At 43.7% G+C, this 27955-nt stretch overlaps 1 protein-coding gene across 5 annotated transcripts in view; it reads left to right on the top strand.

The window, feature by feature from the left end:
• LOC133359837 (uncharacterized) overlaps positions 1-27955 on the top strand; it is a 145523-nt gene that overhangs the window by 60322 nt on the left and 57246 nt on the right. For 3 of the 5 annotated variants that reach the window (XM_061578387.1, XM_061578383.1, XM_061578385.1), the window contains exons 14-21: positions 4155-4557; positions 5274-5383; positions 10405-10500; positions 15259-15561; positions 16424-17198; positions 19421-19528; positions 22382-23661; positions 26256-26329. Coding sequence is in view for 4 of the 5 variants with exons in the window: in XM_061578383.1 (XP_061434367.1) it covers positions 4155-4557; positions 5274-5383; positions 10405-10500; positions 15259-15413 (764 nt within the window). In the remaining variant the exon portion in view is untranslated. The remainder of the gene's footprint in view (positions 1-4154; positions 4558-5273; positions 5384-10404; positions 10501-15258; positions 15562-16423; positions 17199-19420; positions 19529-22381; positions 23662-26255; positions 26330-27955) is intronic. The other 2 variants (XM_061578386.1, XM_061578384.1) reach the window with 2 other exon arrangements.

The raw sequence follows: 27955 nt of genomic DNA, 5'->3' as shown, positions 1-27955 counted from the left end.
GGGGTGATTTTAACTGCCCGTTGTGCCTGGCAGACCTATTATCGGTGGCTGGGAGGAGGAGGCTCGACCCTTCCTCTAGGAAGTTGAAGGAGCTGATAGAGGATTTTAAAATGACTGATACCTTCAGAAAGGTACACCCGGTGAGACCGGGATACACATGGTCGGATAAGGGCGGTAGAACGCAATCACGAATAGATTTCATCTTTGTGTCTGCCAATGTGAAGGTGGATGGAGCTGACCTGGAACCCTTCCCCTTGTCAGATCACAATTTGGTGAAGGCAAAGCTCGGTATTCCAGGTGGCCTGAAGATGGGGAAGGGAACCTGGAAAATGAATGTAAGCCTGTTGGAAGACAGAAGGGTCGTGGAAGACTTTGTAAGGAAGTACGAAGACTGGACGACCCTGCAGGAATGCTTTGCCACGAGGGTGGAGTGGTGGAGCATGGTGAAGGGCCGGATAAAGGCCCTCTTCCAGACACATAGTAGAAGGAGGAGTGTAAACAGGGAACTGCAGCTGTGGAACGCTAGAATCGAGAAGCACAGGTTACTTGAGCTGGGATTCCCGGTGGGTGAGGATATACGGAGATTGAAGGGAAGGTTATCCTCGGTATTGGAGAAAAGAGTCAAACAAATGGCATACAGGGCAAGAGTCAGGGCAACGGAACAGGGAGAGAAATGTACGAGTTTCTTCTTTAAGAAATGCAAGGCAGGAGACAACACACTTAGGGAATTGGTGAGTCCGGTCAGAGGCAGGCAGGCAACGACAAAGGGTATGATAGAGATAGCGGAGGAGTACTATGGGGAGTTGTATGGGAGGAAGGGAACGGATAAGGGAATAAGGGAGGCACTACTAGGGGAGCTAAGACATGAGGTTAAGAACCCAGAGGTACTGGGAGGGAGGATCCAGATGGAGGAAGTGGAGGAGGTAGTGAGGAGGCAGAATAAGAATAGGACGCCAGGACTGGATGGAATTCCAGCAGAATTCTATATTACATTCTGGGATTTAATGAAAGGGGACATGCTGCAGATGTATAGGGAAATGCTGGAGGGTGGACTGGTGCCAGAAGAAATGTGTGAGGGGCTCATCATACTGATGTATAAGAAGGGGGACTGGAGAGAGTTGGGAAACTGGCGTCCAGTTACGCTCCTGAACTCGGACTACAAGATTATGGCAAAAATAGCTGCGACGCGCCTGGGGGAAGGTGGTGGAGGGAGTAGTCGAACCCGACCAGACATGTGCGGTGCCAGGAAGAAGGATTTCGGACTCCCTGATTTTATTAAGGGAGGCAATAGAGGTAGAAGGAGAGAGGGGATGCCCCCTAGGGCTTCTTAGCCTGGATCTTGAGTGAGGGGACCCTTGGTCGATTGGGTGAGGCGTCTTTACTAAGGGCTCAAGACCAGACTACTGATAAATGGGGAGCTCTCAGGGACAATTCCAGTAGAGTCAGGGGTGAGACAGGGGTGCCCGATGTCCGCGGTTCTATTTGTAATGTGTATGGAACCCCTTGCACAGGCAATAAGAAACAATGAGGAGATTAAGGGAGTGACCATCCCCGGGAATAAGGAACAGGGGAAGGTGGCGCTATATATGGATGACGTAGTCGTGCTATGTAGGGACGTGGCATCAGTGTGGGGGGCCATGAAGGAGACAAACCGCTTCGGCCTGGCCTCCGGCTTGAAGGTGAATGCGAGGAAGAGCGAATTGATGGCCTTCGGGGACCCGAGACTATTTGAGGGCCGGCCGCCTGAGTTGGGGATAAAGACGGAGGAAGTCAAGGTCTTGGGAGTGTCCTTTTGCCGAGAGAGGTCGGCGGAACGAAACTGGGACGGGAGGATAAAAAAGGTAAAGGGACAGTTAGGCAAGTGGGCCGGGAGACGGCTCACGATGGAAGGGAGGATTCTGGTAGTGAGGGTGGTGGTTTTACCAACACTCAACTACCTCGCATATGTGTACCCGCCAGGTAGGAGGGAGGCAAGAATCCTGGAATTGCTGTTATTTAAATTCATTTGGGGAGGCGGGATGGATAGAGTGAAGAGGGTGGTGATGTGTAAACGCGTCGAGAACGGGGGGAAGGGTGCCCCAAATATTGCACGTGTGCTGTCCTCAATTTTTGTGTGCAACACTTTGAGGTTATTCTTTTCCGAAGAGCCCCGGGGGAAGGCCGCATGTTATTTAAGGTATCGCCTGATGTGGCTCCTGAGGGGGCTTGGGATGACCCAATTACCGGCGGGCACGCCCTTGGCCTGGCCACAAGGATGGCTGAATGCGGCGGTGGGTGACTACATAAAAGTGTACAATTTGAGTCAGAGAGGGGGACCGTGGAACTCCAAGGAGGTATTGGCCAAAGTAAACGAAGGGGAGGCCTGCGAGGGGGTGATGGGCGCGAAGAGGACTATGTACCGTCAAGTGTGGAGGAACACTTCATCAACGGCGCTCACAAAAGAACAGAGAGATCTGTCCTGGTTGGCGGTGTGGGATAGATTGGAGACGAGGGGCTTCATGTTTTCTCGCCAAATGGCACGTTCGCCCAAATGCCCGAGGGGCTGCAACACAGATGAGGATGCGGTGCACGTCATGGTGAAGTGTCCCTTCGCACAGGAGGTGTGGAGACTGAGCAGTCCGCTGTTGTCCTGGTTTTACCCGTCGCAGGTGATAAGTCGGGACATTATGTGGGGAGTCTTAAGGGAGGTGCGGGGAGATGACAGAGATCGAACATGGGCCATAATAGGCGCGACAAAGGAGGCCTTGTGGGGAGCTCGCAGAAAATAGTTGGATGGGTCCCCTATATCACCGTTGGAGGTGTGCTACTGGGCAAGGAGGTTGCTAGAAAGGGTGATGGAAGTAGACCGGGTTAGGCTGGGATACAAGGCCGCAGGTGTGAAGTGGAAGTGGCCCCTACCCGGGGTGGGGTAGCGAGGGGACCGGCGGGTATAGGGAAGGGATAGTGAAGGATGGCCATGCACATTTTAGCCGGCCTGCTAAGTCGTGTGGGCAAGGAATGTACGTGTTCGATCGGGGGAAGGCGATGTGATGGAGCAGCGCATGGGTGAATGGTGGTGATGAATGTAAATAAGGGGAACGGGGCGGTGTGCGTTATGGCGGCGAGCTTTTTTTGTTGCATTGTATGTGGGTGGAGCCCGCGTATGTGACGGAGACTCGAAGGGGCCAACCGGGGCGCCCGGGAAGGAGTGGTTTTCAGTACTCTCTTTGGTTTTCCTTGTACCCGCTGAGAAGTTAATAAAAACCTTTAAATCGCAATTACCAGCGAAACGTCGTACTCAAATTGTAAATGTTGTGGCTTCAACACACCGGTGGGCTAAAGCAGTGAACTATTTGTCTTTGTCAACGTGACACATTTTTACTGATTGGCCATGTCGGGTGGTGGAGGGTTACGACACATTTATAAATAACGCGATCTAAACCCAAAAACGTTGATTATGACGAACAAATTATGTTGCGCGTGCAGAGCGTCCGTTGAGTTTAGTTTTCATGCGCTTGCAGTTACTAGCACCTCGTTAAGATACCTCACAATGGACAATTGGTGAAAATATTGACGTTCATTATTCATGACATGTATTTATCATAACCGCATTAGGTCAGGCAAGGGGGGGGGGGGGTTACTCAGTTGAAACTAAATTCATCACGGGGATATTACAGTAGTAGCCATAGAAAGGTTAAGAACCAATGACCTAGACAATACGGAACAAATTATTCAATGGGCTCCCGAAACCTCGGATACAGTTGGAAAAAGACCTACCATAGCATCCCAGCATTGCCACCTAAACTATTTTATTTATCCAGGTGTTAAGGCTCACTGAGCTGTGTAGCTCTTTTTCAGAAGCGACCGTGGCTATCAAAAATGACAGCTCAACGAATTGGCGGCTCATCATCACCATCATGATCGCGTGGACATTTATAGCAGCAGCCAAATACTCTGAACGAGTGGTGACGATTAAAAATGTGGGGGGAAAAAACTCGGTTGAAACAAAATTTTCAACGAAAGGGGCATACTTAACAGTAGCCACTAAACGGTTGAGAACCGCTGCTGTAGAGAGAGGCTCTCTGCAGCTGCCCGCGTGTGAGCGTAGCGGTTCTGTGCTCGGGCAAGCAGGGCACAAGCACAGTCATCCTCGCCTTTCACGTCTGTTGTTCCAGGCGAATCCGCGGTGGCGATAGACCTCCTGACGTTCTTCGCCAACAACACCTTGACTGACAACGTGGCACCGCTCGCCGCAGTTGCCGTCAGCTCCTATGCATCCACGGTCACCTTCAACGTCTTCAGCAACCCCGGTTGCCCCTATGAAATGAAGTGCTCTGCACTTTACGAAATCGGAGCCAAGATTAATGCCCATCGCAACTACTGGGGTGTGCCCGAGGAGCTGCGGGCAAGAGCCAGGATCCTGGACTTTTCCAACGACCTGGCCCTCGGCGTGGTGGAGATGTTACCGTTGTTCCAAGACCCGGGCCTCTCTGTCCACATTGGAAGCCCCGGCGAGACGGTGTTCACCGGGAACTTCACGGGAGGTGCAATACGAAACGGCTCGCTGAATCTGCCAAGGTACGCGGCAGTTACTTTGGATCGCTTTGCAAAAGGGGGTTGGTTAACCTTGTTAAGATAAACACGAGTCTTCTAAAGAAAAAAGAGAGAAAAAGCTGAACACCACCTGGCATCCATAAGGGGGTTTTTGGGTTATATCGCGTAAATATAAATGTGTGTCGTTAAACCCGCCACATACCACCCGATGCAGCCAATTAGTAAAGGGTTGTCACTTAAAAACACGTGCCAATTAGTTACTAGTTCAACCCACTACAACGTTTACTAGTTCAGCACTCCCCGGTTGTGTGTTGGAGAGTAAACCCACGACTACAACTCGAGCACCGTTACGTTTCGACGGTAATTAATTAAAACATCATGAGGCGATAGCTAAAGTTAGTTGATCTACAAATTGTGAGTGGTGGGGTGTGGTGTGGGTAGACCCACCTATTCCCAGACGTCAGGCCAGTCTGGAAGAGTAGACCAAATACCTTCGACAGGAGCACTCTGCACCGTACCATCTCATACAGACCTTTTCACCAACAGTGGCGTGAGCAGGTAATTGTAAGTAATTATCTCCAAGTAGGGTCCATTATATTTCATTAAGCGTGTATACATTTTTCCAGTCTGATTAGGACAAGGTTATGCAGTAGCATACGTAAAAAAATTTACATTTGTAACAGTGAACTTGCAGTTTTGAAGTAGATTTTTACCGTAATCAAGTGTGTCTTTTTTTCCAGGGGCAATTACTTTATTACTGGCAACATATTGGTGGAACCTGCAAGTGTATTGTCGTTGTCAAGTGGAGCTTCACTAACCTTCATGGGTAGAACTGGCATGCGCATTGAAGGTGTGTTGTATCTTTTTCCTTTGATCTATATGTATTCTTTATTGTAGAGACGTGGTTGTCACCCTGCTTTGCCCTGGACTTAAACGTATGCGTTCCCAACCTTACTGATGCAATTGCCGGGCCGTAAAAATCCCGGTATTTAAACCATCAGAGGTGCAGGTATTGGGGTGCCACCGTGGCTCGGAGATGTTAACTACCTTGCCTGGTATGCAGAAGGTCGTGGATTCGATCCTAACTCTGACACCTGCTGCTGTCTCTCTCCATGGTGGTTGCATGGATTTTTCTCCGAGTCCTCCGTTTTTTCCCTCTTCATTTATAAGCAACATCACCACACATTCTAGAGCATTTGGCTGCAATACATTTCCACACGACAATGATGATATCAACCACTTCAATTTCGATTTAAAGTTTTCGTGACTGCAGAGATTCATCTTCTTGGTTCTTTCGGTAAAGTCACGTAGAAGGGAAGTAATAAAATAATAAAAATAAAACATAATACAATAATTCTCACAACGTTTAGGCTACAACGCAAGCAGCCGTCCTCAGGTGAAAACCAGGTCTGTCGAGGCGACAGCATCTGAATGAAACAGCACACGAGCTTGGAGCATATATATAAGCTGGGCGCCTTGACAAAGGAATTTGCATATCAAGAGGAATTTAGCATATTTATGGGAAATGCAGGAATGTGAGTAGTACTACATATGCATGTGCATTATGCAGGATTAACAGCATCAAAGGGAGAGGATATGGGAAATGCAGGTATGTGAATAGTACTAATTCAGCATCAAAGGGAGGGGGTAGGGGTAGCATTAATAAAGGGAAGGAGTGTTAATAATATGTAGCTGCAGTAACTAAAACCAACACGTAAACAACTAAAGTATAAACTACATAGTATCATCAGTATACTTACTATACTCTAAAATAAGCTGAGTTACTAACAGTAAGTAATACATTACAATTCTACGTCGTAAAAATTATATAATATGCTTCCATTTAAACTTTGTTCTCTTACATCACACGAGTCTACACCGTACTATATACTGCCATAGACAAACCCAACATTAAATTATATACTGTATTGCTAAAAACCAGTCTATACTTTATACATTTTAATATAACACTATGTATTATTCTACCCACCCTAATGTGTATCACACTGCTATATATTTACTATACAATTACGATACTATATATTACTTTGTACATTGTATTAAGCATATAAATGTTATACTATTTGTTATACAATGTACCATTGACCGTTGTGTCAATGGGTGAGTCGTGGGAGGAAACTTGCAGCGGAGAAAAGAATCCATTCCCTGCGGAGAATACAATGCCAGTGAGTGGAACGCGGTCTGAAAGTCACTGTAAACGTGAACACAATCAGTTAAGATCCGAAATGGTTTATTACATCCTTCCAATGATTGCTAAGCCATAATCCATCTTCTCGGTTGAAATTGTCTCTGTGTTTGTATATGTGGATCGCCTCATGAACGAATCTCTCATGATAGCCAGATGGCTTGCAGAGAACCTCTGTCTTGGAGAAGTCAATGTCATGTGAGCCCACTGAATTGTAACAGTGATCTGCCGCGGCTGAGGTGTTTGTCCTACCGTGTTTCAGGTCTGCTTTATGTTCACGGATGCGGTCCGAGACATGTCGTTTGGTTTCTCCAATGTAACTGATACCACAGAGGCAACTTAGTTTGTAGACGCCAGGGTACTGTATGTCTGGAACCACATCTTTTACAGACGGGACCAGATCACGGATTTTATGTACTGTGTTGAATCGGACCTGGATCTTGTGTTTAATCAGGATTTTGGAGATCTTTTTTGTGACCCCAGCAATGTAGGGTAAGGTGATGGTCTTGAAAGGCTCCTCAACAGGATCCTTCTTGATGGTTGGAGTGATGGCCTTGCGGATTGTGTAGTCGGAGTAACCATTAGCCTTAAGAGCTTGGCGTACGTGTTTGAGTTCACTGGCAATGTGTTCCTGGGCGGAAATGCATTGGGCTCTATGGTACAGAGTCTTGATGAGGGAATTCTTCTGGGATGGATGGTGGTGGGAATCCGGTTTTAGGTAAGCATCCGTATGGGTGGCTTTCCTGTAGACAGAGTGGCTCATTGAACCATCAGGTCTCCTTTTAATTAGGACATCCAAAAAGGGTAGCTTGCCATCTTTTTCGACTTCCATGGTGAATCTGATGGCTGGGTGTATGGAATTGATGTGGTCGAGAAATTGGTCTAGAGCAGGCCGGCCATGTGGCCAGATGACAAAAGTGTCATCTACGTACCTCTTCCATAAGGTTGGGCGTAGAGTGGCAGTCTGGATGGCGTCAATCTCAAATTTCTCCATGAAGATGTTGGCTACAACCGGAGATAGGGGGGAGGCCATTGGGGTGCCCTCAGTTTGCTTGTAGAAAGTTCCATTCCAGGTGAAGTATGTATTGGTTAAGCAGTGTCTCACCAGGGGGGGTACCCCAGCATTCAGTCCTTGATGAACCAAGTCTTCAATGATTGCGATGGTGTCAGGTACAGGAACTTTGGTGAATAAGGAAACCACATCAAAACTGACAAGCAGGTCGTCTGGGGACAGGGCAATCCCCTTGATTGTCGATACCAGGTCAGTAGAGTTTAGTACCGCAGAGGTGGTTTTTCCAGTGAAAGGCCGAAGGATTTCAGACAAAAAACGAGCCAGTTTATAGGTGGGGGAGATTGATAGTAAAGACAATGGGACGAAGAGGTGTATCTTCTTTATGTATCTTTGGCAAGCCGTATAATCTTGGTGGCCTGGCTGCAGAAGGTTTCAACGAGAACTGTTTGGTCTGATCAATTAATGCGGTTGAATCAGAAATGATTTGCTTGGTTTTAGAGACGAGGCTGTTGGTGGGGTCTCTTTTAATTTTTGTATAGCTGCCATCGTTGAGTAGTTCTTGGATTTTGTAGTTGTATTCTGTTTTGTCCATGATGACAGTGGCATTGCCTTTGTCGGCTGAGAGGATGACAATTTCATCCTTCTTTTTTAATTGAGCTAATTCAAAACGCTCATCTTTGCTGATGTTGCTAGCTGGAATCTTAGCGTTTTTGAGGGTTGCAGAGATTTCAGATCTTGCTACGTCTGCAGCGATGTGACTCAGGCCCTTGAGAGCTACATCTACTCTAGCAATTATATCATTAACTGGTATGTGTCTAGGTGTGACTGCAAAGTTTAGTCCTTTAGCTAAAACGGATTTCAGACCTTCAGAAATAGAACTGTTACTGCGATTAATTACGACTTTGTTAACATCTAGCTTTTCAATGTGTGGGTCCGGTTTCTTGTTTGAGAGGCGGTTGAATTTGGAAATCAAGTTGTCCTTACATTTGGTCGACATAGCGGCAGCTGAAGAGGCAGTCATTTTATCTACATGTTCCCAATCCGATGTGGACATTGTTGCACTCAAAGATTAGTGTGATTTGTAGAGTGTCTTGTCTAACTGATCTAGATCGGTGCACGTAAGTCAGATTTTCTCTGAGATAAGAGCTAAGCTAGTTTTAGACAGAATTCGTTTAGCATTAGAAGAAGTTACAGCAGGGAATGGATTATTTGCTCCGCTGCAAGTTTCCTCCCACGACTCACCCATTGACACGACGGTTAATGGTACAGTGTATAACAAATAGTATAACATTTATATGCTTAATACAATGTACAAAGTAATATATAGTATCGTAATTGTATAGTAAATATATAGCAGTGTGATACACATTAGGGTGGGTAGAATAATACATAGTGTTATATTAAAATGTATAAGGTATAGAGTGGTTTATAGCAATACAGTATATAATTTAATGTTGGGTTTGTCTATGGCAGTATATAGTACGGTGTAGACTCGTGCGATGTAAGAGAATAAAGTTTAGATGGAAGCATATTATATAATTTTTACGACGTAGAATTGTAATGTATTACTTACTGTTAGTAACTCAGCTTATTGTAGAGTATAGTAAGTATACTGATAATACTATGTAGTTCATACTTTAGTTGTTTACGTGTTGGTTTAAGTTACTGCAGCTACATATTATTAACACTCCTTCCCTTTATTAATGCTACCCCTACCCCCTCCCTTTGATGCTGAATTAGTACTATTCACATACCTGCATTTCCCATATCCTCTCCCTTTGATGCTGTTAAACCTGCATAATGCACATGCATATGTAGTACTAATCACATTCCTTCATTTCCCATAAATATGCTAAATTCCTCTTGATATGCAAATTCCTTTGTCAAGGCGCCCAGCTTATATATATGCTCCAAGCTCGTGTGCTGTTTCATTCAGACGCTGTCGCCTCGACAGACCTGGTTTTCACCTGAGGACGGCTGCTTGCGTTGTGGCCGAAACGTCGTGAGAATTATTTTATTATGTTTTATTTTTATTATTTTATTACTTCCCTTCTACGTGACTTTACCGAAAGAACCAAGAAGATCAACCACTTCGTTGAGCTGCTATCAATCGTAATAGTCAGGGTTACTTCTGAAAAAGAGCGACTACACAGTTCATTGGTGGAGCCTTACACTTGGTAAAATAAAATTGTTTATTGATTATTATTTTAGTAGATTGGCACTCGCCTGGAGGACCAAGGAGACCTGGCTGGAACAAAAACAATTACATTAAATTTGAAATCACATATGGCGATGGCTCTGCTTGTGTGCCCTAGCAATTTATAAAGCTCTCATCTTGTCATATGTAATGAATTAATTGATATGTGGCTACTTTATTCTGTAAAATTCATGAGATATCAATTATATGTAAAATGTAATAAAAATGTGGAGGAATCAATGAGAGAAGGTTATGAGAATAGAAACCTTCCTGTGATAGAGATCGAAGAGGAATAGAGAAGTGACTGAGTAAGCACAGTGAATCGTTGAGTAAGTGAGTGAATCAGTGAGTGACTGGAGTGAATCAGTGAGTGGAGTGAATCGGTGAGTGTGTGGAGTGAATCAGTGAGTGCTGGATCAGTCAATCCTGACAAATCTACGTTGACTTCTCTCTTAGGGAAGCTGATCATTGGAAGCCCAGATGAAGAGGAATTGTCAAAGTTGTCTGCTGATTCAGTTCCATGGCATGGAATCATATGCAATAACTGTGAAGGTGATTATTTCGTGCTTTACAAACAACAAAATCCCCGTAAACGATAACATATATTGATGTTGCATACAATATAACTTATACCTAATTAAATGTTAACACACTGATTAGATTTTTACACGTAATTCTTAAGTGTGTTATGATAAACTCGAATTCCTAAACAGATTTTAAAAAATGTATTAATCTAAGAGAGACTCAATCAATATATTTATTTTTCATTAGGCATTTGAATTGGTGACCATTCGTATTTTCAGATCAGTTTTCCTCAAACGTTATCGCGACTGCGCTCGCAGTGTCACGTCATACGACGAAGAATCAATTTGCAACTTTTGCGGAACAGTTGCAACCTTCCGTTTATTCATTCTGTTGCCCACTCGAAATGAAGGACAGTCGGCAGGTGCTTCAAATCAATAGCAAACACATGTATTGTTAAAATCTCTAAAATGCAACAGCACGTATGTCATACACAGCAATTTTCAACCGAGTCGCTATTGACTATGTGACTGGTGTTCAAGGCAGGTTACTCAATAACCCTGCCAGCCACCTACAGGCCCGACTTAGTATCGCATGCTGGTGTACACGTGCATTGATGTACTGCACAGCACATAAGGTCCTTCACAAAACTACACTACTCCATTGCTGCACGAGGAAATAATTAAAAAGAGTGGCCCATTCCTAATGTGCCACAATTCATAAAACATTTTTTTTAGTAAAAACGACCCCATTTAAAGAGGGCATCGCAGTACTTTAAACCATGAATTAAACGAAGGTAGCCCTACTTATAAAATCAAGACATACATACAAATATAAAAATGAGGGGGCATACTCAAGGAAAAGCTAAAAGGAAAAAAATAGACTTGCAGAGTTTTCAGAACTGTTCGGTGCTCAAAGCCAATCTGAGATCCGGTGGAAGAGACTTCAAGATCTACAACCCAGCATAGAATTATAAATCTAGGCTGAGCTATCAGGGCCGGGACTGCATGGACTGAGGACCAAGGCCATGTTTATCTTTCTAAATAATTACAGCTAACTTAAATTGCAGGCGATAGCTGAGATATAACCAATGCACATCACAGAGGATTGGTTTTATATGCTCGAAATAACTAACACATCGAATCATGCGGGCAGCCGCATTCTGCACAAGCTGCAGTTTCCAAACTAGTCCACGAGGCAGCTTAGTCTACAAAGCATTTCTGTAATACAAACATGTTGACACAAAAGCGTGAACCAGTGTATCAAGATCATTAGCAGATAAGGGGGGAGTCGCAACCCTCGGGGCACTCTAAGGTGATAAAACGCTGCTTTGGCCACAGCAGCAACCTGAGGACAGCATGGTTAAGCTACAATTGAACGGTACAACTAGGTTGTGCACCACTGTTACAGGGAGAGTGCGTTCTCCATTAATTAATGGAGCCTCAAGCTCTGACCCATCCTCGGCCAACTCTCTGACCCTACAATCATTGGCTCTGTACATAATAGAGGTGTTTGGGTCTGTCTTGGTAGGATTTAGCCTTAGCCAGTTCTGCTGCATCCATGCAGCTACCTCTGCCAGACAGTCTGTTGAGCAGGCGAGAGCTGCATCTGGGTCACCTGAGAAGGATATATATATATATATCTGGGTGTCATCTGCATACTGATGGCACTGTAAACCGTGCCTCCAGAGGATAGCTCCCAGTGACCTAACATAGACATTGAATAAAAGGGGAGATAAGACTGACCCCTGAGGAATACCATGAAGGGAGGGTTCAGCAGGCCACCTGCTGGGGTTTGCCCTGTAGAAAGATCCAATCCACTGTAAGTCAGTGCCTATGACTCCTGCCAGGTCCTGTAGGCACCGCAACAAAATTCCATGATCAATTGTATCAAAGGCCGCTAAAAGGTCCAATATAACAAGGGCTGAAATACAGTCCATGTCCATTGCCATGAGGAGATCGTCTACCATGTAAACCAAGGCGGACTCAGTTCCATGATGGGCCCTGAAGCTTGATTGAGTGATGTCAAAGAAGCACTCGGCTCCAAAATACGACCACAACTGAGAGGAGGCCACCCTTTCTATAATTCCATAAAAAGGGAAGATTGGAGATCGGGCAATAGTTAACCAGGATATTGGCAGCCAGTCCTGTTTTCTTTTAGAGAAGGTCCAACTAAAGCCCTTTACAGGGGTTCCGGGAGCACTCCTTCTGAAAGTGAATAGTTGACCAATTCGGTCATCATCGGGATCAGTGGCTCAAAGGCCTCCTTAGCAAGCCAAGAGGGACAGGCATCTAAATTGCAAGTGGCCCATTTCATCCCCACAGTGGTCTGGACAAGGTCTACAGGCAGAACTGGTAAACAATGCATCAAAGACGAAAGAAGCCCTGGGGTCCAAGCTAAGATCAAGACTAATTTCTGGGTAGATACCCTCTCTCATGTGATCGATCTGATTAGCAAAAAACTTTGCAGCGCTCTTCAGAAGGAACAACCTTTATGGACGTACAGTCTCGGTGAATCAGCCTGTTGACCATCCTGAACAGCTCAGCAGGGCGGTTCCTTGGCAAGTTAATCCTCATAGCGATGTACTTTTTTGCCATGAAAATAGCTCGTGTGTAAGCCCATTGACAGAGTTGTTTGATCATCATCGAGCTGAGATCTGCACCAGCATCGATCCATTGTCTTAAGTTGTACTTTAAGGGTCCTGAGGTATCTGGAATAGCAGGGGGTGGTCGCGATAACTTGAGCATGAAGATGGCGTCAAGGAGAGTTTATCAACAGCAGATCGGAGCACTAAATTGTACTCATCAAGCCTTTCATTGATGGCACCTTTGTCATAGAGGAAATATGGGCCAATAAGGCATTATGAAATACAGAAGGGGTCATTAGCCTTATAGGCCGAAACCAGCCATCAGAGAGGGGTGGGGAGACTCTTTATCTCAGAATGAATCGCCCTGTTATCAGTCCATAGTCCGGATTACATTTTAATGGCCCCAACTGAGACCCTGGCCGAATACTATGGCGATCATGGGTTGGGCCCTGATTAAACTGAGTAAATCCCATGGAACCAATGGCATCCAAAAGGTATGTAGCCAAACTGTCAAATGGGTCATCCATTCATGTATTCAAATTTCCCATCACAATTGTGCGAGGGAATTATAGCGCATTACACGACCAAGCTGGTGTTCATAAGCATAAACTTAAGTGCAAGCTCCTTCTTACCACTGATACCTATGTTTTGCAGCTAAATGGACATGAGACTCCCTGGATCTGCCTGAGCTGCAGCTTAAGCAGATCCAGGGAGCATCAGCTCGGGCAGATCCAGGGAGCAGCAGCTCGGGCAGATCCATGGTGCAGCAGCTCAGGCCTATCCAGGGAGCGCAGTTCGGGCAGATTCAGGCAGGCTGAAATGTGAAACGCTTTCAGTGAGGGCTTAGCTGCTCCGTAATTAATCTAAAAATAACTACTCTATAATATACAACTGGAAAACATGAAGGCGACTTTCAAACAATAATAAATTTATTATTAAGTAGAGAAACATGATTTCGTCAAACTGTAATTATTAACCATCACGGTGATTTAAATTTTGACTAAAACCTTCCGTGACTGCAATAATTTATATTCTATGGTTATTTCGTAAAGGCACGTAAATAGAAAAAAATAATAACAATAAAATAATAAAAATAAAATGAAATGTAAGTGACTAGATCAGATGAGTTTTCTTGTCTCGGAGTTTGTTAAGAAAGCTTATGTTTATGTGGAAACCCTCCCCGTAGAGGCGGTTAAATTTTGACTTAAAACTTTCGTGACTGCAGGAATTAATAACAAACTCCGAGACAAGAAAACTCATCTGATCAAGTCACTCACATTTCACTTAATTTTTTGTATTTTATTAATATTTTTTCTATATACGTGATTTTTGTCTGAAAGAACCATAGAATGTGAATTCCTGCATTCACGAAAGTTAAGTCAAATTTTAACCGCATCTACGGGGAGGGTTTCCAAATAACCATGAGATTTTTAACAAACTCTGAGACAAAGCTCATTTGATCGAGTCACTCACATTTCTCTTTATTTTCATTTATTTTTATTTTAGTGTTATAGATTTTTTCTCTACGTGACTTTACCGAAAGAACCATAGAACATCTATGTGATGTTTTTTTTTTAGTAATCCCTGTGATTGGGTTGAAACCATCAAACTCACTACACACTTAAGAACAATGTTTCAAATTGCCGGTTGGAATAATTTATAGCTACTCGAAATGTTCTGAAGTTTTTTCGTCTCAACAAGCCTCGTTAAAATAAAAATAATCGTCACGTGTGACTGGAACATGGATTTGAATCCCCAAGATGTCTGGTCTCTGTGTGTGTGTTGGTGGTGGTGGTTGTGATGCTTTGACACTTCACATAGCCTGGAAATTTACACACGACAATGGAATCAATCAAAGTTCACTCACTGTTGCAAAGATATGTAACGACTGTACTGTCGAGGCAATCACATGCATTTCGGATTAACCAGAGCAACACATTTGTTCGGTTTAAGCACGTGACTTTTCATCAACATTCTCAAGTATAACAATGTATAACTGTTTTAATAATTAATAAATTTGGGCTTATTAGTTATTCATTTCCAAAAAAATCTCAGTTGCGTGTGGTTAATCCGCAAATTGGATAAACCGCATGCGGATAATCGAGAGTCTACCGCGTTGCCAAAGACATGCGCACGTTAGAGAGCACTGCAGGATCCACGCATTTACGTAATTATGTTTCTTCACATCCTCGTCTTTCCAGAAATGACGCTCCAGCAGGTGGAAATTACCAATTTCGAGATGTTCCAAGTTTCGGGCACGAGCATATCTATGACAAACGTGAAGGTGAAGGATTCCCGAAGCGGCTTAACGTTTTTGTCCTCATCAAAGTACTCAAGTCATGCATTTAACATTTGAAAACTGCACGTTTTCTGGGATTTTAAGCGATGCCATCAACATGAATATGTGGAATTATTATTTTCTATTGAATATTTCAAAGTCGACATTCACAAACTTTGGAAGGAGCGCCGTTGTCATAAATAATGCACAAGACTTCACAATTGAGGTAATTTATTTTGTAATTTACTCTTCAATTCGCGGAACGTTTTGTGAACTATTCGTGATTTTTTGTTATTAATGCTGCTGAAATTGTTACCAGACAGTAGTGGAGCCAGAGGGTTGTGTAAAAATACTTTATTTTTATTTTATGTTTCACGTGGAAAGATAACTACAGTCGATTATGGATTATCCGGCGGCTTCCGGGGGGGGGGAGGGCGGAGCGCCAGATTTTCTAAAGCGCCGGATAATCACATCATCATTATTTAGAATACCTTGTTTTTTCACATTATTTCATGACATTGTTTGTAGGTATTGTGGTTTTGTTTTGTTTTAAAATGTGTTAACTATGTAGAATTTGCATAAATAAACACACAAATAGATACAAAATACGGTAGAAAGTTACTGTATTTATTGTACCATACTTACCACTCCAATCTGGAAGACTGCATCATGGGGTGATGAATGCAGTTGTATATAGTGTATAATGTACCATATGTGTTTCAATGCTATCGGAATAAATTAAGACTTTAACTTATACTCGCTTAACGACCAAATCACTTCTAGACCAGTTTTGTGGAACCAAATAACTCGTTAAGAGGGGATTCTACTGTATATGAAGAATACAAATTGTCCACTTATCTTTTTCAGTTACATTACCCATGATCACTGTATTATTTTGTGCATTGTGAATTAAACTTCAGTGTAAAGTTGCATTCGTATTAGAGACTTACCCAATTTTAAACTTGACATTTATCGAATGGTTGGCCAAAACTTGGATGTACAAACTGAAGCAAATAGATTTAAGAAGTCTGCTGGACACAGCACTGCATAACCCATGTGTTTGTCCTACTTTGTATCAACCTTTACAGATCTCATCAAGCTATTTCACCGCGGAGTCGAGCAGTTACGCACTTTCCTTAAATTCCTACAACTGGTATACAATTTCCAATTGTCGCATTGTGGATTCGGTGTTTGTCGGAGGGCTCTATGGCGTGTACATTTCGATTACTCGAAGTAACCTCGAAATTAGCGGCAACCTCATTCGGGACTTCCGCCAAAGCGCCTTGAGCATAAGCGACAGTGGTGCACACTCCTACATTCACGTTCATGGCAACACGTTCGAGCATAACCACGGAGATTTCGTGATACAGATGTCCGCAGATCAAGAGGCAAACTACACATTTTATCACAACGACCTCACCAACAATTCGGCGACGACATCGCTGATCGTGCAACGGGCGAGTCCCACTCTGCACTACAACTACTTCGAAAACCCCGAGGCCACATTTGAGATATCGGCACGCAATGGGAATTCTCAGCGGTACGTGGATGCAACTCTGAACTGGTGGGGCCAAGTTTCGGATCAAAGCGTCGCTGCGCGGATCAACGACGAGAGCAGTGCGGAGGTGGTGTTCTTTCCCTTCCTAGTATCAAGAAACGTCAGCGACTTGAGTCGAACGGAGGATACAGTATTCCTTGAAGCTGGCGTCCTGGGAGGCGTGGTTAAAAACCACACGGTCATTCCATACGTCGATGGTGGGTACGAGGTGATCAGAGACATCACTGTGGAGGCGTCGGCGACGCTGACCCTAGAGCCCGGAGTTCAATTGAGATTTCACGAATCGGTGCTCATGGAAGTTAAAGGTAAAGGGGCAGTAAGGATAACGTGACATATTTGTTTGTTGGTGTTGTTATGCACGAATAATTACCGAATTAATAATGGCCTATAGGGGGATGCTGCCACGGTGTGAACTGTAAAGACTGGCAACACCAGACTTTGCGACGCAGGGTTTGCTGGTTAAATTCATTCCCATTACTGGCACACCTGTGTGCACCCAGCACTATAAAGAGTACACCGCAGTTGGACTGATGGAGCAGGTCACGTGCGCTGGGCCTGTGTGGGGAGATAATCCCACCTATTTCAAGTCGTTTGGCCAGCATGGGAGAAGTAAGTCAAGAACGCATCCTCTGGAGAGGCTCTTGTGCCAGTGACTGTGCGAGCCAGCGATTGTAGGAGTTAATGTAAAACCATAGGAGTTTAACACGTAGGCTTTCGCAACCAGTATTATTCATAATAAAGGTTTTGGGTTAGATCGCGTTATTTCTAAGTGTCGCAACACTCCACCACCCGACACGGCCAATCAGTAAAAAATGTGTCACGTTGGCAAAAGACAAATATTTCACTACTTTAGTCCACCGGTGTGTTGAAGAGTGGAACCATAACAATTACAATTTGAGTAAGACGTTTCGCTGAAAATTTTATCGAGCATTTTTGGGCGATTTGGCAGAATAAAGAAGCCATCCACCTGCTTCCGGTCTTAAATATTGCAGGAGGACGTCATCATTGTTGAACCCCATCAGGATTCGAGATCAGAGGCGGAGGTGGGGATATGCTATTATATAATAGATCAGTAATCAGCCACTTAGCATGTGACTCACCTGTAAGGAATTGTAAACACATTCCTGCGGAGGGAGCTGGTAGGAACGTTGGGTTGCTCGGTGAATGGCCAGGGTCAACGGCGGCGTGGTGTATTCCGTAAATATGCCCGACTATGAGGGCGAGCACAAGCCGGCGTGAGTAGGTTAAACGTTGAGTCTTATAAGGGAACCACGGGGTGACCAGCCCCTCCCGACCCTCCCCACCCAACCCTCCCTCCCTGCACGGCGGACGGACGGACACAATAATCCCCTGTGGGCTGGTGTAACCAGGAGGATCCAAGCAGTATATGTGTTGTGTATTAATTAATAATACGCTTCCAGGCTGCGCTGAGTCTATAGCTATCACAGGATTAAAAATATTTATTCTCAATTTCAATTGATTCTAACTAATCTTGGCCAGTAATAATTAGTTCTGCTAACACTTCAACGTTATCAAAATCAATTGAATGTCCTTGTTGGCAAGCATGCTCTGCCACTGCTGACAGCTGTGTGTGTGAGAATTTAAAGTTGCTTTGGTGTTATTTTAGTCTTACGCTAATGTTACGTCCCGTCTGTCCGATATAAAACTTACCGCATAAGCAATTAATCCGATATACACCTTCTGTTGATAACTTTGGTAATTCATCTTTAGTACAAGACACTAGTTTTTTAACTTTGTGTACCGTACCAAACCTCACTTTAATGGTTTGAATTTGCAAAACACGGGCTAATTTGTCAGTAACTCCCAAGATATGGTATTTTAATGTTTTGATAATCTGATAACTTTCAGTAGTATTGTTGTTCGATCTTGATTTGGCATTCATTGCGCTGTTGATTTGAGCATTATTGTGGCCATTCAGTCTTAGTGCTTCTTTAACATTTTAAATCTCTTTCCAAAAACTTTCACCATCTGACACTGTCTTTGCCCGATGTATGAGTGATCTGCCAAAATCGGTGCAATACGCTGAGAAAGAAAGTGAATTAAGTATATATTTTCCCTCCAAATTTTGAATCAACATGCATTTCAGAAGTTTTTTTGGCTGCTGCTGTAAATTTCCACGTGATGATGATAAGCCACTTCGTTGGGCTATTTTTCATGATAGCCAGGTTGCTTCTGAAAAATAGCTACATAGCTCAGTGGTAGGCATTTGGTAACACTAAAATAGTTACATAGCTTTTTGTAAAGTTTACATAAGCTATTTTAATAAACATATTTAATTGGGATAATTTAATGCAACGTTCTGGAATAAGTATCATGGACAGAGCTAAATGGAAGGGAAATCATGATTGCTGACGTCTTTGAGCAACATCGCTGTATGCTGAACTTCTTTAGCACTACACGTAGCCAACCAGGCACGCGAGAGATGGCATGGTAATGGAGAAAGATACTGTATTTCATCATAGGATTATCTGTGAAGCTTCTACACATATTTGTGTGTTCCCCACAGGTCAACTCTTAGCGGTCGGAAACAAATCCCATTTCATCACCTTGACTAATGTGGCCTCGACACTGTGGAGAGGTCTCATCATCAACAGCAAAACGCCCATAGAGATCGGTAATGATGCGTGTTTTAATTATGTCTGGTCAACCATATGCATTGCATGCTGTAGATATTTGATTCGGCATTTTAATCGAAATGAAAACAAATGTAATGCAACGTCCCCCCAATATAATTAATATTGCTCTATCTGCATCAAGTGTTGAGATGGATAATCCATTGACAAAACTCATGCGGTAGTGCCACCATTCATATTCTTGAACTTCCTACACTGGTATCCACAATAGAGTGTTTTTTTTAATTAGATCTAATCAATATAAATGTGGCAAACCTGCCACCCCACTCGACACAGCCAATTAGTAAAGGTTTGCCACGGAAACAAAATGTGCCAATTCATTACTGGTACAGCACATCGGTGTGTTGGAGAGTAAACCCACAACATTTACCATTCGAGTACTGTGACGTTTCGCCGGAATCAGGCTGGTTGTTGTAATTTAGAAATGTGAGTTTAGAGTATTTGGCTGCTATACATTTTTATGTGATAAGCCACTTCGTTGAGCTGTCATTTGTGATGGCCAGGTCGTTTCTGGAAAACAGCTACATAGGTCAGTGGGCCTTACCTGGTAAAATGAAAAAATTTGTATCAATTTGTCTATGCATTTGTCTTCAAAATCAAGTGTATACCACTTTGTCTACGTTGCGTGTGGATCTGGAATAACCTTTGCTATTCAAGTTCTGCAATTGTAAATAAAGTCAAAGTGTATTTACTAATATCAGCGGCATTGTATCATGAACTCAAATAGTTTACCAGCAAACTTACCGTACTCTCCGAATTATAAAATGCACTTTTTTGTCTTTTAAAGCAAATATTTTAGATTTGAAGTTTTCGTGACTGCAAGGATTCATACTCTCTGTTTTTTTCGGTAAAGTCACGTAGGTAAAAAAATTAAATAAATTTAAAAATCACGACGTTTCGGGCACAACACAAGCGCCCTTCTTCAGGTGGGGGACAACTTAGCGAAAGCACACCGCTTAAGTGTGTCTCAGCTGTGGCTGTGACAAGTAATTATATAGTCGCGGGGGGATGGGGGGAGGGCATAGTGAGTGTGGGGGTGGGGTGTGGGCTTGGAGGTAGCGTTGTGTACACCGAGTAACGATTGGAGTTAAAACTGAGGCTTTGTAATGTAGATGGTGGAAGTAGATAAGCCACCTTTTGTTATGCTGCCAGGTAAATTAGTAACGCATAGAGTTCAAACTAAAATGTGCAGGCTAAAAACAACGTGTGGCAATGTGGGGTAACAGACTGGGAGTATGGATATGTTTATAAAATTAAATCTAAACTAGCTGTCTAGCAGTAAACTGCACGGCAGCTAAAGTTTAACTTGGTTAATTACATCATTCCACTAATTGCTCAATTTGAATCCATCATCTCGGTTGAAGTTATGTCTATGTTTGTATATATAGATGGCTTAATGGATGCACAAGCCACGCTAAAGAAGACCAAAAAAAACAGCGTATGGTGATGGTAGTGTGTGAAGCTGGAGGTAACAGGTTGGGAATATGGATATGTTTATGACAATTAAATCTAAACTGGCTGTCTAGAAGTAAACTGCACGGCAGCTAACGTTTAACTTCCCCACAAGTGCAACTCAGTTTGTAGACACCAGGGTACTGTAAGTCAGGAATGACATCCTTTATGGATGGGATCAGATCACGGATCTTGTGTACTGTACTGAATCGGACCTGGATCTTGTGTGTTGTTAAGAATTTTGGAAATAGTTTTTGTCACGCCTGCTATGTGTGGCAACGTAATGATCTTGATTGGAGACTCCGCGGGTTGCTTCTCCACGGTGGGAAAAACAGCCTGGCGGATAGCACGGTCCGAGTATCCGTTCATCTTGAGGGTACAATGTACATGATCCAATTCACTGGCCAGGTGGTGTTGGTCAGAGATGCAGTGGGCCCTATGGTATAGTGTTTTGATGAGGGAATTATTTTATGCCGGATATTGGTGGGAATCAGGTTTCAGGTAGCAATATGTGTGGGTGGCCTTCCTGTAGACAGAATGTCCTAAAGAGGCATTGGGTCTCCTCTCAAACAAAGCATCCAGGAATGGTAGCTTACCATCCTTCTCCATTTCCATGGTGAATTTGATGGATGGATATACAAACATAGACATAACTTCAACCGAGATGATGGGTTCAAATTGAGCAATTAGTGGAATGATGTAATTAACCAAGTTAAACTTTAGCTGCCGTGCAGTTTACTGCTAGACAGTTAGTTTAGATTTAATGTTATAAAAATATCCATACTCCCAGTCTGTTACCCCACATTACCACACGTTGTTTTTAGCCTGCACATTTTAGTTTGAACTCTATACGTTACTAATTTACCCGGCAGCATAACAAAAGGTGGCTTATCTACTTCCACCATCTACATTACAAAGCCTCAGTTTGAACTTCAATCTTGCTCGGAGTACACAACGCTACCTCCAAGCCCACACCCCACCCCCACACTCACCATGCCCCCTCCCCCCATCCCCCCGCGACTCTATAATTACTCGTCACAGCCACCTCTGAGACACACTTAAGCGGTGTGCTTTCGCTAAGTTGTCCCCCACCTGACGAAAGAGGCTTGTGTTGTGCCCGAAAGGTCGTGATTTAATTTATTTGAATGTTTTACCTACGCGACTTTACCGAAAAAAACTAAGTAGTTTTAAAGCAAAGGTTTGGGGTTTAATCTCATAATCTGGTAGATGTGGGTGTGAGACCATATTTGATTTGTATAACTTTATTCAAACTAGACACACGTTTGGGGTAGTTATTACTTTTTGGAGCAACCTTAGCAGATAATATGGTAATTATTTGTCTTAAAATGTAAATACATATACATCTGTGCTTTATTTCGCAGGAAAAGAACCGTATTTTTCAGTGCTTCAACACCTTATTATAACAAACAGCAGACATGGTCTGAAAATCAACAACTCTACAATTCTTCTGGAGTCTGTCTCGTCCACAAACAATGAGAAATCGGGCCTGACGCTCATGCAGCCGATGTCAAATTTAAGGATAGTGAATGGCACATTCTCCTCCAATGGCGAATATGGAATTGTCACAGAAATACCAGATGTTGGTTCAGACGCCGTTGTTACAGCAGAGGGCCTTACGGCAAGCAAAAATAAACAGGGCGGCATCATGATGCATTTGGACTTCTCATGTGAAACGTGCAACGTGTCCGATAACGCCGGAGTTGGCCTGAACTCCAATAGACAAGTGAACATCGCGTTGAATAATTCCTTCTTCAAACACAATGCGCTCTATCAAATCTCGACGAACTCCATATCCAAACTCTTGCTCATTAATTCCATGATTGGCTTTACAGACCTCACAAAAGCTGACAACACTCAATACTATTATGAAATGGTGTTCATCACAGGGCCTTATTATGTAGGTTCTTCTGTGACTATCAAGAATAACACGTTTACTCGGGTAGTTCAATCCATCAAGGCCGCTTTACTTATTAGTGGCGTTTCTGCGACCTGCCTGCAGCAAAACCGTTTCACTGACATCAACAGCCCTTCTCTGCACTTAGAGATAACTTATACGAAAAGCAGTGCCCAAATCAGCGAAAACACGTTTGAGCGCGTCGTGTCAACATCGCACGTAATGACGTTACTTCAGTACAGAGATATGTTCTCGTTTACATTTTCAGCCTAACACGCTCGTCAATTGCTCTGGAGAGACCGCCATCGATTTAAATCCTCAAACGTCAATCGGATCGTATCGGATCCAATGGAACGTTCTCGCAGGTGGCGTGTTCACCCGGGCGTTGCTTGTGCGCTACGTCCTCAATATGACTGTGTCGGAAAATGTATTCCAAAATCCTGGCTCTACGTACGAAGTTAGCGTAGACCGACGGACACCCGGGCAGCTTGTGGAGCTGTCGAACAATTACTGGGGCTCTTCAGACCCCTACATGGTACAACGGCGGATTCTAGACTTCCATCAGGACTCCTCTCTTGAGGTGACTACCTACAGTCCCTTTTACGTGGATTCAAGCCTCTCGGCGCTGTCAAACGTCACGGGAGATTTTTGGACAGACCCTTCCCTGCCTTTTGGTGGCATCCTTGATGCGGACTATACACTCGAGCCGTGTGATGGTGTTAAAGTCAACAGGAGCATCCTTGTCAGGTAAAATATGTGCTAGAACCTTAAGGTTTTTCCTATTTTTTTAATTAAATAAGCAAAATATATAAATATATGGCATAAATTGGACATTTAATATGGGAGAAAATATCTGTCTTGGATTGTTCTCGAAAAATATGAAGGAAGATCTATTAAGACAAAAAAATTCCTCTTCAAATGTTGGGACACTTTTGCATCATGCAATAATTTACTGTGTCTTTTCATGTTCACAAAACGACGTCACTTGATGTTACGTGACACCAGCATCGGCAGGGAGAAACACCCCAAATCGTAGTAACGCAATACACGTGATGCCATCCATACCACTCCCCACACATAATCGCCTCTACTTGTCCAGCTACGCTGGCTTCCCTACCAATCTCTAGTTTACAAATCTCTCCGTGGTCTGGCACCTAACATGTCCATCTTGCTTCCCTCATCAGCCCTCTTTGCTCTGTATCGTCCCTCTACATTAACAATCCAGGCTGTTTCTTCGCCATTTGTTCCCTCTCCTCCTGACTGTGCCCAATCACCATTCTGTCTTTCCCGATTCTGCTCGCCTTTAACATTGGAATAAGCCGCTCCCTACGTGTCAAGCAATCGGCTTCACTGACCATTTTTCAGTTCTTCCTTTAAAAACACTCATTCATACTCCTACTCCACGTCCCTCCCCCATCATTAACACCATCATCTGCTTTCCAACTTCCATACTCCATTCCTCACACTCGCTCATTATCACAAACCGCTCACTTTCACCTTCATCGTTGTTTACTTCACGCATCGTCGCCAGAATTCATCACCGCCCTGCGACCATCCTTCTCATCAACTCGTGTCATCTCATCACGCTTCTGATGTAAAAAAAATGCGAATTCTTTGGTCCATCACCTTGGTTTCAATCTGAAACGATGACAATCAGTCGGATGATCTGAAATTTCACAGGCCAGATTTTGAAAATGTTTGGATTAATCAGGAACACATCCTTAATACATATATAGTGTAGAACAACCACGCGCAGATGAAGAAAACTACTCGGGCTGCTTGCCGTTTATTCACACACACACTGCGTCCTACACTCACACCACTGTAGGCACACACTATTCTTGGTCCTTCATACGGACACCCAGCGAACTATACACTGCTCTACTCCGGCTAGCCCTGTCTCTGCTCACTCGTCTGCCCAGGGTGGGGGATCAGCCAACACCGCCAAGCTACGAGGAGAGAGACCTCTTCCCCAGCCGGTCCTCACCCTGGCCCCCAAAGACGACCCCGCCCCCGGTCATGGGCGACCCCGCCCCCAATCACGGGGTCCCCCTTAAAACCCCCTTGCGAGGTTCCTCCCTCCAGCTCGGCCCCACCCACTTTCCCGAAAGTACTTTACGAAAGTCACTTGCATCACCCCCTTAACGTTACGTTATCTCTGCCCCCATGTAACCTCTCAACCAACCCGTACTTCCCTACGCTCGCCCCTCATTGGCTACTCGCAGAACTCCTCTCCACATACACAGTCGAACCCCTCCTAACGACGGTAATTGTTTCCACGAAACCGGTTGTTAAGTGATTTGGTCGTTAATTGACAATAATAAATGCACGATAAAAGGAATAATGCGTTCCGATAGCCTCAAAACTTTAACATTTTCACCAAAAAAACGTACTTTATCATATTTAAACAATGGATATTAATATATAATGATACGAACAACATTATAACAGGGGTGGTGGTTAAGAAGGGTTCTATTGTACACATATATGACTTTACTACTTTTATTGCGAATGCCAAAATTACCCGAAACGTCCCTTACCTTATCAGATTTATAAAGTTAAGTAGGTTTGATCTTGGACAATATTGGAAGAGCAGACTGCAATGCAGTTTGTCTTCAGGCTGTGGGGCAATACATTGGGGAATCAGAGGGCAGTGCAGAAACATAAATTTCTGCAGTGTGTTTCTATGCTTCCACATCTTTGCTGCCATCCTTTAACACACACACACAATAATTGTAATGTATGGGCACTATGGTGGCTAGGAGATGTTAACTACCTCGCCTGGTATACAGGAGGTCGTGGGTTTTATCCCGACCCTGACGCCTACTATATATTTGGGGTTTGCGTCTCTCCCCGTGGCCGCGTGGATTTTTCTCTGGGTCCTGCGGGTTTTTCCTCCACAATTAAAATGAACATCACGCGTTTAGGGTGTTTGGTGCTATACATTTCCCCGTGATGATAAGCTACTTCGTTGAGCTAGTCGGGTCGCTTCTGAAAATGGGCTACATAGCTCAGTGGGCCTTACACCTGTTAAAACAATGGTTTCGTTTTTAGTTTAAAATAACCCTCATGATTGGAATCACAGTCCGAATCCATATTTTTGAAAACTACATTCTTTAGAACTGCTTGTTGTTGTTGCGTTCAGTTTGTTGTCCTTCCATCGCACCTCCGATTAGTGCATGGTTAGCTCTGTATGGTGGTGCGAAAGAAGTTCAACATACGCGCACACACACATATACACATAATCGAGGCCCTTCTTCCAGCTGTGTATAAGTAAGAAGACATTGCGGGGCTGCGCATTTACTCTTACCATAAATCATATATATATATATTTTTTTTAGATCTGGCAACACGCTCACAATTCCCCCTGGCTGTGAGCTGCAATTTTCTGAAAACCGTGGCCTGGTGATTGAAGGTAACGCCGCAACACATGCATGAAATAAGATTGTTGATATAAGGTGGGTTATAATTTATGTAATTTGAAAATTGGAAGAGTAGGCCCATATACACCAATTACCTTTTAATATGAGTTGTAATATGTTTTTACATTATTTAAGGGTTTCTCTCTTCCTCAATACATATTAATAGTGATCTATTCACATGCAAATGATTTAACTGTTCATCAGGATTTTCAAAATGTAATTCTCCAAAGGCCACATGGTGTAAAGTGCAGTCTCCAATTCGTATTGTCCACTAGCAGGAAGTACCCGGCTTTGTCCGGGGGGGAAATATATTTTAAAACTTATCTTCTCTTTAAAAACATGACATATACATACACAAATACTCAGCTATTGTGAAAGCCCGGCATTCCATTTGTCTGTCCAAATGCTGAATTGAAAAGTAATAGAAAGTGGGGGGTAAGTCGATGATCTAAAAAGTTTCCAGAAATTGTCGACCGCCCCTCTCAAACATTTTTATTACAACCCCCAGCCAATTTATATTTTGTAGGCATATATACTTACACACCCTGCATACAATAGTCAGTAGTATCTAGTAACTCTATAGTAGTACCTACTGACTCTAAAGTAGCATCTAGTGATTCTATAGTAGTATCTTGTGACTCAAGATTGGTATCTACTGACTCCATAGTAGTATCTGGCTCTACAGAAGTACCTATTGACTCTGTAGTGACATCGCGGATGTCACTGTGTAATGCCATCCCGAGAGAGGCACGGCGTGCGATGTAGTGACATCGTGGGCACCATGTATATGTGGGTATAGTACGGGCCCTAGAGGGGCTCGGTGAGCACTGACTGGCAGTGCTGGATGGCACCACGCTGTGCGTGCAGTGCCGAGCTCATTCGGATAGGGTGTAAGAGTGCCAGCCATGGGAATGGGGTTACTAAGGGCCATGGCACTCTGGTTGACCCCAAAGGACACGTGATGAGTAAAGTATACACAGGGCCCCCAGGTGGGGGCTAGGGTGGTCACGTGTCAGGGCCGAGATCCTGATTGAGGGTTCTCGAAGGTGGTCGTGGCTAAGGGCGGAGGATATAAGCTGGGTCCCTGAGAGGGACCGGGTGCTGTGGTTATTCTGAAGGTTCTATATTCTACGTCCAAGAAGAGTCACCAACACGTGGACTTGGACCCAAGCTGGGGTCCTGTTCGTTGTAGCTACTTCCAGTGTAATTAGTGTAGTTAGCCTGGTGGTCCACCACCATAGGTTATTAACTGGTAAAGGGGCAGTTACCCCTTTGTGTTGGTATGTATAAATGTGTCGCCTCCAAAAGTATGTCTGCGACTCAGTTGAACTCACTACAACTGGTGATGTAAGTGGCCAAATATTTTTCGATTTAAAGCTTTCGTGACTGCAGGGATTCATCTTCTTGGTTCTTTCGGTAAAGTCACATAGAAGGGAAGTAATACAATAATAAAAATAAAACATAATTAAATAATTCTCACGACGTTTCGGCCACAACACGAGCAGCCGTCCTCAGGTGAAGACCAGGTCTGTCGAGGCGACAGCGTCTAAAAGAAAACACCACCACGCTTGGAGCGTCTATTTAAGCTGGGTTGGAAGGGGGGGAAAATGCGCATTGGC

The sequence above is a fragment of the Lethenteron reissneri genome, chromosome 66 (genome assembly GCF_015708825.2).
Source record: "Lethenteron reissneri isolate LAM-NWPU_2019-01 chromosome 66, ASM1570882v1, whole genome shotgun sequence".
Lineage (NCBI taxonomy): Eukaryota > Metazoa > Chordata > Hyperoartia > Petromyzontiformes > Petromyzontidae > Lethenteron > Lethenteron reissneri.
This window is presented reverse-complemented; position numbering and strand designations above follow the sequence as displayed.